Source organism: Drosophila grimshawi, unplaced genomic scaffold (assembly GCF_018153295.1).
Source record: "Drosophila grimshawi isolate 15287-2541.00 unplaced genomic scaffold, ASM1815329v1 contig_311, whole genome shotgun sequence".
NCBI classification, from domain to species: Eukaryota; Metazoa; Arthropoda; class Insecta; order Diptera; family Drosophilidae; genus Drosophila; species Drosophila grimshawi.
Genome location: NW_025063098.1, coordinates 12,456,178 through 12,469,363, shown reverse-complemented (window position 1 = coordinate 12,469,363; position 13,186 = coordinate 12,456,178). Strand labels below are relative to the sequence as shown.

General features: G+C 40.5%; 1 protein-coding gene across 5 annotated transcripts in view; it reads left to right on the top strand.

The window, feature by feature from the left end:
- The window catches only part of LOC6564025 (unconventional myosin-XVIIIa), a 30,741-nt gene extending 18,506 nt beyond the window's left edge, over positions 1-12,235 (top strand). Inside the window, exons 8-15 of one of the 5 annotated variants that reach the window (XR_004365165.2) lie at positions 1,464-1,598; positions 1,670-1,897; positions 6,489-6,854; positions 6,924-7,202; positions 9,182-10,140; positions 10,423-10,806; positions 10,874-11,176; positions 11,519-11,582. Coding sequence is in view for 4 of the 5 variants with exons in the window: in XM_032737238.2 (XP_032593129.1) it covers positions 3,777-5,060; positions 6,489-6,854; positions 6,924-7,202; positions 9,182-10,140; positions 10,423-10,806; positions 10,874-11,032; positions 11,519-11,762 (3,675 nt within the window). In the remaining variant the exon portion in view is untranslated. Of the gene's footprint in view, positions 1-1,463; positions 1,599-1,669; positions 1,898-3,221; positions 3,492-3,566; positions 5,061-6,488; positions 6,855-6,923; positions 7,203-9,181; positions 10,141-10,422; positions 10,807-10,873; positions 11,177-11,518 lie in introns of those variants that run through there. The other 4 variants (XM_032737237.2, XM_032737240.1, XM_032737239.2 and 1 more) reach the window with 4 other exon arrangements.
- The last annotated feature ends 951 nt before the right edge of the window (positions 12,236-13,186 follow it).

Sequence of the window (13,186 nt, the reverse complement as noted above, 5' to 3'; positions counted from 1 at the left end):
TTTCACCATTTGGTTTACTTTCATTTTTGATCTACGTGCGCTGCATAATTAAAAATTTTTGAAATTGTTTCTCGAAAAACGTCGCAAATTCAAAATCGACGACAACGACAATACACACAGTTGACACACCTTGCTAAAAGGTGCGTCCAAGCCAAATCCAATGTCTTCCAGCTAACTAATTTGTAGTCTTTATGGCGTCTAAGCCACTTCGCTGTGACTCGTTGGCATTTGTTTGTGGAGAGCCGGGGCAGCTTGCCTTATGGATTTGATGTATTTTTGTTTATTTACAATTTTCTATTCCGTGCTGCTTATTTTGATGTTTGGTTGCTTTTTATTTGCTCTCTGCACAGGTGTGCAAATTGGTGCACGCTGCTCTGTTTGAAGTTGAAATTGGTCTCAGAGTGACTGAGTCGGCCACCTTGACCTTCACTTCCTTGAATTGAGTACATTTGGTATTCGATTTTATTCATTACTCGGAATCACAGCTGCACTCAAAAGTTTACATACGATGCAGCTGAAGAGTGAAAGGTTTTTGAACTTTACAATCAGTGGTCGAAAATAATTTGCCATTCATTAATTAGATTATTATCTATTCTGATATTATAATTTTAACTTTACAGAATACTTAAATGTGCTCAAAATAAAAATTAAATAAACAAATAAATAAATAACAAAGAGCAAGAAATTACCAGCTGCCAAGTTCAGAAAAGAAAGAAAGAAGACGAAAAAGAATTTTGAATTTATCTAATGCAAATCGGAACTCTTCTTTTCGTATGACGAACACGTTCTTCAAACTTGCCAGCTGCTTATGTCAATGTTAAAAGACATCTGCATTTTGAAATATTAATTATAATTAAGCTTTAATCTGCTTTAATATCCAAATGACAAGATTCATAATCACTTAAGTTGATTGGCATATTAAATGAAAGTGTTATGCTGCCATTTTATATAGGGGCACTGTTGGTACATAAATCCTAAAAACTTTAACAGCTTTCGGTATTCATTGTAATTTAATTTAAATACCATATGGATATTAAGAATATGTGAATACTACAAACACATATTTTTGTTATTTATGATGAGCATATCAATTAGTTGAGTGCTGTTCCTTAAAGAACCAATATTTGTTATCTTGTTTCTAGTTGAAAATTTATATTTAAAGATACGGTTAATTTGTAGAACGAAGCCAATCCGCATTGCAATTTTAGATTAGAATTAGAAACAAGAATGAAAAAGAACTTTGCCGACATATGCCAAATATGCGAGATAAATATGTAGTAAACGAATCTTAGAAAATATATTTTCAGCAATTCAAAACGATGCTCTTACGTCAGCCTAATTTAAAATATGTATTTTTTAATGTACATTATAAACATATAATTAATGTGAGAGTAAATGTACACATTTATTTTGATGTCTATATTTTTATTAATTATTCTCCAAATTTGTATCTGATTCTTCAGATCCTCTTCCGTTCCGGCGTGCTCAATGAACTGGAGGCAAAGCGCGATGTCTTGCTCTCGGATCGCATTATACAGTTGCAGGCTTTTTGTCGTGGCTATTTGGCACGAAAAAAGATGTCACAACGGCGAGTTCAGGTAGGTCAAAATACTCGGAAGTTGGCTTACGCACCGAAACTTAACGACAACCCGGAATTCTTTTCCCCCAGGAACTGGCAGTGCGTTGTATTCAGCGCAATGTGAAGGCCTTTCTGGCTGTGCGCGATTGGCCCTGGTGGCGTTTGTTGGTTCGTGTAACGCCACTGCTCAATGTGCACCGCACCGAGGAGCAGCTGAAGATCGCCAACGAGGAGTTGCTCATGCTGCGCACCAAGCTCGAGAAAATCGAATACGATCGCAGCGAAGTGAAGAATGAAAATCAGAAACTGGAAGCCAAGGTAAGACAAATGTCAGACTAAAGCTAAAGTCTTTATGTTAGCTGTTAGTCTTTAAATAAAATTGTACAGCCACAGTTGACATGACATGTGGGGCTGCCCACATTTGTTGAAACGCCAAGTATCTGGGGCCCCAAGAATTGGGCAGACATATGCTGTATACAGTTTGCAGAGTGATGCTTTATGTTATGCCACAATGAATGATATGTATATGCATATAAATGAAAATATGCATGTACGACCAGTCTGCACAGTGGCACAAGTGTAGATAAAAACTGTTAAGATGTGAAAGGAAAGTTTTTTAGGTTAACTAATAAATAATGGTAAGCTGAATATTACTCAGTCTCTGTTGAATTGATTTGATATGTTTGCAGTGATTTTCTCCCAACAAAATTTAGGAAATATGAAAATTGCGTGGTAACTTTACAAAGATGTTGGATGTTGGCAATTTGGAATACAATTATCATAACTAATATAAAAGTCGAACGTGTTTTTGCAATTTGCGGATCAGAAACACATTTTATTAATAATCGAAAAATTGTGGTAATCTTACTTACGCTTCAGTGCCATTGAATGGTTTGCCTACATTGCATTTATCCAATACAATTTTCACAGTGAGTGCATTTTCCTGATAGATACAATTGAGTTAAGACTGTGATCTGGCGATATTTCCGCCTCTTGTTTGCCTTATTGTAAAATATAAATAGCTTCTGGGCAATGCGTGAGTCCATTGAACACTGACTGGCTATACATATTTATGTACATACTTGTTCGTATTTATATAAATATATGTATGTATATATATATATATATATGTTTGTGTATATGTATAGATATTTGGTATCTATCTGCACTTCAGAATAGCGAGTTGTATGTATTTTTAAATGCTGCGAAAGATCATTAATAATACTTTATTGCGGTATACTGTACTCGCTGCCATATTGTGTTGCAACTTCGATCCGCATGATGGCCATTCATTTATATAAATGTTGTGCAAATCAACAGTTGTCTCCGCTTAATACATACATTTTGTATCAATATGTATATGGCCGAGATTATGTCAATATCGAGGCTGCCCATGTTGCAATTCTTACCACACACAGGCACAGGCACACACTCCCTCTCACTTACTCTTACTCTCTCTTTCACTTAGTTCACACGCTCTCCTTGCTCTCGTTCGATTTCGTTTCTTTTGTGTGTGAGCAGCTTGCCAAAAAGCAGCTGCCCGGCGAGCTTTTGCTGGTCACGCATCGCAAGTGGCCGCCGATCCGGCGGCGATTCAATTAGTTGCTGAGCAAACGTCGTGAAGCGAACGCCGGAGGCGCCCCAAACAATCGTGCCGTGTCGCGAGATCCGTATCCGAATTCGTATTCCGAATCCGATACGTTTGCGTGCCAGTGTGCGAGTTCTAAACGGTGCCAAAAGCAAGAAGAACAAAATAATCAAATAAAAATAAGCAACAAAGAACCAAAAATCAAGCGCTACAACTTTGCAGCAGCATATCGGCGGCAATTTGATGCTTAAGCCAAAATAAATAGCATATTTGCGATAAATCTAAATTTGTTGCAAGCAAGCGATCTCAAGTTTTTGACAGCACGTAAAACCTTACACACACACACACACATACACACACACACACACACAAACAAACAGTTACATATATCCCCAAAACGAACCACAAAACGAACTCAAAACGAAATTTTACAAATAATCGAAAAACAACAAAACTTGGCTACACCAAAATTTGCACAAAACCAAAACGAAAACTCTTAAAATAAAAGCCCACTAACCGACTTGACCTTTTTATATTAGTCCCTGATTAATACGCATTTTACCTGCAAGCTACCGCCCCTCTCCACCTTCTGCTTAAACAACTACCCTGATGCCGCCACTGGCGCCTATTGCTGATACAGCAATTGATGACAGTGCTGATTTTGCAGCTGCCAAGGATGTTAGCAATGTTGAATTAGACTCTGAGCCCGACTCTGAGCAGGATAAGGCCACGTTTATGGCACGCGTCTTGGCCGCCATGAATGGTATAACGAGAAATAATAACAACAGCAGTGGCAGCGGCAGCGGCTCCTCGCTGGGCAACCTAAAGCCACCGAAACCACCCAGCAGCACCCAAGGGGCACGCAGACAGCTGCGTCTGCTACCCAAGCATCGCGAGCAGAGTCCGGTCAATGTGCTGACCAATGGGCACAGCAACAATAAAAATATAACAAACACAACACGAAACACTAGTTACACATCCTCACGGCACAGCTCCTCGCAGTTGCTTTCAACGTCCGGATTGGGTAATGCCAAGCATGAGGACACTGATAGTCACTACGAGATCTCGCTGAAACTGCCTCTACCAACAGGCTCAACAATAACATCTGGTACAGCAGCAACTCCACCCGATGCAGCACTGGATCGTTTGCGTCTCCTAACCCGTTCACCCAGTCCCGCATATTCGATATCGTCGCGCTGCTCCACACCGTCCAGTGTAACGCGCACATCGCGTCTGGAGACGCCGCCGCGTCGTGTTTTTCCCCAGAGCTATACGAGAGGCAGTGGCTTGGATCCGTATGAGATGCGGCAGCTGGAGAGCTCACCGGTGGTTTTCGATGCAAATCTGTCGTTTGTTCTGGGTTGCCAACGGCAACCGGTGCATCAGACGCTGCGTCCGACACCATCGTTTGAAGATCCGCAAACATCATCCGCCTATCTCAGCGAGAAGATACAAAACTTTCTCAAGCGCACCGATCACGTTCAGGAGGAATGGACGGCAATGGGCAGGCGCACGCGACGCCACAACAGCACCAGCAGCAGCACAATTAACACAAATGGAGCTGGTGGCGGGCCAAGCAGTCGTTGCAGCACGCCCAGCGGCAGCTCGGTGTATTATGATGATTACGATACCATATCGCTGATTGAGCGACAACGCGAACGCAACAGCATGGAACGTTGCGGCTCAGTGGGACGCACTCGATCCGCCCAGAATATACTGACCAAGGCATTTCAGCTAACCAAACAGCTGCCGCACACGCCAACGTCGCGTGGCAACTCCATGGCCAGAGAATCATCGGTGACCACCACAACAATGTCTGCTGTGAATGCAGGCGATGATGACGATGACGACGATCGGACCATTCGTGAGGAGGATGACAATGAGTTGGATGAGGTAGTTTTCGATAGATGCTTGCTAACCTTGAGCTTGTTGATGTTGCTCTGCCTTTGATATCTTATTTGATTCTCTGCGTGGGCAACATTTGACTTCATTTCGTATCCCTCCCTCTATGATGCTCGGTCTTGTCTGCCATACAGCCCATAAATATAAATGATTCTTAGGTAAACATATGGTTGAAAAATTCCAATTCCATGCAACGCTGCGGCGCTGCTGACATTGACAGCGGCATCCTCCGACGTCGACGTTGAGTTGTTGCTAAAGTTAGCGGTTCGCTTAAGTTGCTCAGTTCTGTCTATTTTTGGAACACAACAAATTAATGCGTGAATCACGCATCACGAATTCTTTGCATATTGTAGGACTTGACATGGCAATATTCCATGCTTCCACTTTATTTTTTCTCCTCTTTTTTACTTTGTTTATTTGGGTAAGGGAAGATGATTAACAGATATATAATTGGTACTTTGAAAGCTGAAATATATATCTTAGCATCTGCTATTTACTTTAGGATGCAAAGTTAATAGCTATAAAATACAGGTATATTTTTTTAATTCCATATACTTTTGCCTTGGGCTGAATAAAATGATTTATTTATTGCTTTGTGTGCACTAAAAAGCTTTAATTCATTTAGCTACATTTAATTACAATTTTTCAGTAAAAATACATTTTTAAATACTTTTTAATATATTATATATTCTACATATACATATGGATGCACACTTAAAAAAGAAGAAAAACGTATTTGAAATAAATCACATCATCATAATCACATATTTTGTGTATTCATATATATGTATATGTATCTCTGCATATTGTCTAAACATATGTATTGCATATATATATATATATATATATTGTATATTCCTATTTCTTTTGTATTGTTAAATTAAATTGTATATAAAAATTCTATATGCATCATATAAATTTAATTTCAAAGCACATATTTTTCAAATATTTGAAGCCAAAAATCGTAGAAAATATTAACTTGAACTGTATTCATATTTATTATACCCGAAATATAAGCATCGCTGTACAAAGAAAACATATTTTGAAATTTTGACAAACAAACGGAGTTTAACAAATTGTGAAAAATAATTTCCCTGAAATTACATTTTGAATTTAATGGTTTGCAGTCAATATTTGAAATAATTTGCATTCTCAGACTTTTGGGTTAAGGTCATTTGTACAACGCACCAATTGCGAAACTTAGCATGCCGATAGGATAAATAAATATATATTTCAACTGTTTATAGATATGCCAAAGAAATGAGAACAATATACAACACATGAAACAAATAGATTTCACACCAATATCTGACGAATTTTCGCATCATTTAATTTTTGGCAAGGCCATGAGATTTTTCGCATTGCAATGCCAAGCAATATCATCTCTTTCCCACATCTCATCTCTATATCTCTTTACAGTTATCCGAGCTAACTGTGGATCTGGCAGAGGAGCGTTCCACTGCGCATATTGCCACCGAGCGACTGGAGGCGGAGACTGGGGAACGTCTGAAGTTGGAAAAGGAACTTGGGGAGCATCAGACCAAGGTGAAGAACCTGCAGGAGATGAGTGAGAAGCTGGAAATGGAGCTGATATGCGCCAAATCCGATTTAAACGGCATATCCGAGGACGAGGATGCCGAACACGAAGAGGGTGCCGGTGGTGTTTACAAGTTAAAGTACGAGCGCGTAGCCAGAGAACTGGAGTTCACCAAGCGACGACTGCAGACACAGCATGAGCACGATCTGGAACAGCTGGTCGGGCTAAAGAAGCAATTGGAGAAGAAGGTATGTTGCTGTCTTCAGTCAAACTCTGAACAGATGAGATCTCAAATTTGCATTGCATTACATTGTTAGCTATCCGATGCCTACGAAGAAGTTGAGGAACAACGTCAGGTTGTGGGCCAATGGAAACGCAAGGCACAAAAGATGACCAACGAGATGAATGACTTGCGCATGCTGCTCGAGGAGCAAAATGCACGCAACAATTTGCTAGAGAAGAAGCAGCGCAAATTCGATGCCGAGTGCCAGTCCCTGCAGGATGCGTCGCGCCAGGAGCGACAGGCCAAGGAGCGCTACGGACGCGAAAAGGACGTCCTCCAAGCTGAGAAATTTACGGTGGAACAAACGTTGGCGGTACGTACAAAATAATATTTTATAGGTAATATAAGGTATAAGAATAAAATATAATCTTTAGAATTATGACGCTTCGGTTTCGTGACGCTTTCAATTACCAAAAATTAAGATGAAAACTAATAATATAAAAAATGATAAACTTCCTATTTAATAGTTATTATTGAGAATTTCGAATGCAACATGAAAATTTGGAAGTAAGCTTTATAATGTGAGTTTTTGGTTTCATCGCACATCATTTTAAAAGTCGTGATTTCGTTGTGTAGAATTGTCCACGAATGTGAAATAAAATGTGTTCTTCAGCTGAAAAACACAACGAATCTAGCTTAATCATCCCATCAACACTTGTCTTAATACATTTTCGAACTACATGTCAATTTAATTGTATTACAAATACTTGAAATTCAATTTTAAGTTCCAATTAGTGTTTGCTCATTTCAATTCTCATACAATTAATCACTCTCCCATCTCTAACTTGGTTCGCAACATAAATGTTGCCAGCACATGTTGCTAAACACTCCGCAATGTTTCAGACCACTTACATAGCTCTGTTTCGTAGCTAAAGAAAACGGCTATGTGTGGCTAAGAAGAATGGGAAACATACGAGAGCAGGACAGCAAGTAGTAAAACGCAAGCACACAAATCGATTTTATAATCAGCTCTGGCAACAACAAGTGGCAGTGCCAGTTTCAGTTGCAGTGGCACATTCAACATATTGCGGCAGATACAGATATACACAAGACTACAGTATCGGTAGACTTGCCGCTTAGAAAACTCGTTCAGCTTGTTTACCCACGCCGCTGACTGCCTGACTGTCCGACTGACTGACAGACGACTGCCTGAGTGGCTGACTGGCTGACTGTTCACTATACGTGTATACAATGGCAATATTCAAGTACCTGCCCACACCATATGCTGCATGCGACATGCTCCTCCAAGCCGCATGCTCTTTTTCGTTTATTCTTCAAGAAGGTTTTCGCTCAGTTGCGCTCAGTTGAATTGAGAGCGTGTAGTGTTGTTGAGAGTCGTTGCTTCTTTTTATTTAACCTCACGAAGGCTATGCTAAATTTATCATGAAATATGTAACGCATTTGAGGAGACATATTTTATCTTTTTCATATAAATAATATTGATAAAATACGGCACAATATACGGCAAATACGCTTTCTTGTTTCTCTGTAAACTACTCCTTTTTTTCATATAGAATAGGATCTATCTTTTTGTTTTATAAAGAAATTTCACTTCAGTTTCAATTAAAAAATCATCTAAATCGAATTACAACATGTACATCTGCCACCTAAAAGAATATACAGTTAGTGTTTTTTTTTTTTAAATAAACCATTAAATTGAGATTTGAATACGTGTTCTGCAAGGGTGTGCCAGTTTCGGTGTGGCAATGATGTTAGCTGTTGCTTCTTGTTTTCATGTTTTTTCGGGCTCTCATGTTTTTATCGGCTGTTTGCGCATTGCGTTCTGTGGTCTGTGTCTGTGTTTGGTCACACGTTTCTGCCTCTACGCTTTGTGGCTTTCTTCAACGATCGCTGGCTGATGACTGTGACCGAAACAGTGCCTCCATGGACGTTGACGCGCGATAACTGGAGTACATATATAGGCGGGACTGACGGACTGGCGGGCATCCACAAGAAACGACGATTCGAGTTCCACGAAAAAGAAATTAAAAACAACAATAATAATAATCGTAATAATAAGCAGAAGATTCGAGTTGAGGCCGCGCGTGATAACGGGCCGAGTGGCTCTGTGCCCCGTTTCTAGAATCATTTCCATATCCATTTCCATATGCGTATGTGAAATTACTCATTCAGTGCTCAAGTACAGCCATGAGTTTCAGCGCCACATGTGCAACGCGCCTGATTCAAGTACGTGAATGCTGTTTCCCGCTGACACATTATATATATATATAAATTTATTTAAATCGTGATGTGTTTATTCTATTCGAATATGCTGTAAATCTTGTCTTGCAGGACACACGTCTCGATCTGGAGTTAAAGGAGGATAAGCTTGCCTCATTGCAGCGCGAACTGGAGGAGATGACTTTTGGCGGCGGTACCGAGGAGGAATTTGCACAGCTGCGTCGCTCCAAGAACGAAACGGAACGACGTGCCAAGGAGCAGGAGGAGGAGCTGGATGAAATGGCCGGGCAAATACAGCTGTTGGAGCAGGCCAAGCTGCGTCTGGAGATGACATTGGAGACAATGCGCAAGGATGCGCGTCGAGAGTCGCAACAGCGCGACGAAGAGCTCGAGGAGGTGCGCGGCAATAGCTACAAGAAAATGAAGGCGCTCGAGTGTCAGCTGGAAACGGAGCACGAGGAGCGCACACTGCTGCTCCGCGAAAAGCATGAATTGGAGCGCAGACTCAGCTCCATGGAGGATCGCGATCGTGTGGATCGCGATGCTGAAGAAGCGCTGAACCAAAAGTTGCGTCGTGACTTACGCAAATATAAGGCGCTGCTGAAGGATGCACAAACGCAGCTGGAACGACTCAAGGCGGATACGCCTGGCAAGACACTAATCAGACAGTTGCGTAATCAGTTGGAGGATGCTGAGTCTGCACGTACGCTGGCTATGAAGGCGCGTCAGACCGCAGAGGCGGAACTGACCGAGGTGCAGGCCATGTTCGAGGAGTCGCACAGGGCTCGCAACGATGCCGAGGAGCGCGCAAATGCGGCGCATCGCGATCGCGCTGAACTGCAGGCTCAGATTGAGGAGAACGAAGAGGAGCTGAGCGAGCTGATGAAGAAGTACAGCGCCACCGTCAAGCAGCTGAACGCCGAGCAAATCAACGTATCCGAATCCGAGTTCAAATTCACCGAACTCGAAGTGGAGCGCAACAATCTCAAAGAGCAGGTGGCCGAGCTGCAGCACAGACTGGACAATGTGGAAAATATGGGTGATCCCTCCATGGCTGTCATGTCCAAGCGGTGAGTACGGCAAGGATTAACTTATCTGTATGCATATATAAAATTGCTTGTGCTGACTAACTGACTGCATGACTCATTGGTTATCAGAGCAACGCCGAAATCGACGTGTCTGATATCGTTTCCATACAGTGATTTCAAGGCAATTAGAAATTCCACAAGCATATATTTCCAACATAGACATCAAAATTCTTATTCTTGAGTAATTAATATGAAGTTAACAATTATAATCGGTTATTATCTCAAAGTTTAGTATAACAACTGAAATCTTAAATTCTCTTGCAGTTTGGAGATGCGCACCAAGGAGCTGGAGTCACGTCTAGAACTGGAGCAAGCGACACGTGCACGTCTCGAGGTGCAAGTGAGCCGACACAAGGAGTCTCTAGAGAAGCTGCAAAACGAAGTGACACAGTCGAAGATGCGCGAAATGCAATCGCAGGATGTGCTCAAGAAATCGCAAAAGAGTTTACGCGACATGCGCGAAGAATTTAACTCGCTGTCCAGCCGTGAACAAGAGTCGTTGACGCGACGCAAGGACTTGGAGAAGAAAATGGAGGTTATGGAATCCGAGGGCACGGCGCTAAAGAATGACTTGCGTTTGGCGCTGCAGCGCATTGCCGATTTGCAGCAGGCCATGGAGGAGGAGGGTGAGGAGGAGCTAAGCGAGAGGTGAATATGAGTTAATGCATACGCAGTGAATATTCTAAATATACTAAACTAATTTTTATTGCTGCAGTGAGGATAGCATTAGCTCGGTGGGCTCTATTAGCGATTTGGAGGAGCGTCTGCGACCCGTGCATGCCAAGCGCAGTTCGCAGCAGTCGTTAAACCTGCCAACTCTCCCTCCGCTCACCACACGCACGCTGATCTGCGAAAAGGACGACAACAGCCCTAGGTACGCTGATAACGAAGTCAACTCAAACAGCAGGCAGCACAAGCACTAAGCACCGTAGTCGCATTAGCTCGATAAAATACTTATGCATATGTATAACTATAACTATCAGCAGCTAGCTAGTTAGTTAGCTACTTAGCTTTTAAGGTCTGTTTTGCTATTTGCCGGCTAATATCTAATTAACATAATTACTTCATACATGCTACAACTACAAACCATGCCATCCACATCCAAAACTGACCCAAAAACAAAAAACGCCGCCTCCCGCCATCATCAACAACAACAAAAACAAACAACAACAAAATACGATAACCAAACAAAAACAAACTCATAAAAACCAAAATGCTTTGTAAATATGTTTATGCATTCAACATATGCCAAAACACATCCCGCCTTCCAAAACGCCCATCCAAAATGCGCCTCCCCTGTTGGTGTGCGTGCGTATGTGTGTGTGTGTGCGTGTAAACCATTAGCTTTTTCTTATTATAGAATAACAGTGACGTCGCCATCGTCGCCACACATACATAAGCTGGCAATGGCGGCTAAAGCCATACCGGACTCCAAGCCGGACACAAAACCTGCAGCATCCACAGCAGCAGCATCTAAGAAAACATCAACATCAACAACATTGACAACAACAGTAGCAGCAGCAACAACGACACCAACAACAACAACAACAAAAGCAGCAACATCAACAAAGGTCCTGCAAAATGGACAGCAAATCGCTGGCTAAAAACACCCGTAAAAAAAGAAAATATTTCTGTTTCGTTTAGACGCTGCAGCTTGTACTTGTTTTATTTTCTTCTGTAATATTAATTAGTTTTGTTTTTTTATTATTTTTATTTGATTACTGTTTAGTTCAATATGTTTAACTATTTATTATCGAAATATAGCTACATAAAATAATAATTAAATATAATAAACAGAATCGCATATGCAATGCAGTTTCCATTCAATTGGAATCGTAGTTAATTTAATTTGCGCGACAGTCCCTATATACAACAAAAAGTGATTAACATGTTTTATCCTTCTCAACAAACAAAAACAAAAAAAAAAAAACGATACACTAACGTTTGATATATAAAACACTTATAGAATATAATCCATTTTCCTATAGCCAACTTAAATGAAATTAGTTAAACGCATTTCAAAATCTTAGACAAGTATGCATTATATGCAACATAATAAACGTTTTACTAAACTAAATTCAATATTTATACACACATACAATTATCAACAGGCCTATGATAAATATTTTACATACAGCTCTCATGATAAGTACATCCCATTTACAAATAAACGTTAGCAACATTTTTCACATAATTCATCAAAAGTCAAAGAATATAAAACATTTGCTAACTATCAAAAAACCTTCATTAAATTAAAAGTAAAAATAAACAGAAAACAACAAATAAATATATTGTTATAAAACCCAAGCATTGTGTATCAATTTATTACTTAATTGGCAGATATAATTATAAACTGATGAGATATTATTTTCTAATGTAGGAAGTTGTCAACTTTTCCAACTGAACTCCAACTTGCTTTCTAATAATAATGAGATGATTATAAAAAATTCTATTGAACCATGGCCATATTTTTATCAACCAAGCAATTTCCCACATGTCTTAAATGGATTTAATACTGAATAAAGTGCCATTTGGAACTTTAAATAGAAACATTTCTACCCTTTTTTAGTTGCACTTTTAGTTAAGAATTGCTCAAGTTGAAGTATTTATATCTGATCGATTACTCGTACCTGGTACTACACGAAATTTGTTGACCTCAAAAATCATTCAGCTTTTATCAAATGTCAGCACTAGTACAAAGGGCATACAATGAGTTTGAAAATTGGGCGTAATTGAGCCACTTGCAACATACATTGATTTATTCGTACAAGCACGCACACCTCTGGGTCGAGGTCAACTGTTGAAGACTTAAAGATATACATTGGAGTACACGGCATAGCATGAGGACTAGGCTACAGAAGTCGCACCCGCAACTGAAGGCCTGCCCATTAAGTGGCACCGTTTGTTGTCAGCCGCCAACGACTTTGAAAGTTGCAAGAAGCCAACGCCTGGGAATGTAAGGCAAGCACGCAACTGTCGACGTCACGGCTGATGAGACTTTCAGAGCACTTGAGAACACTTGTTGTAG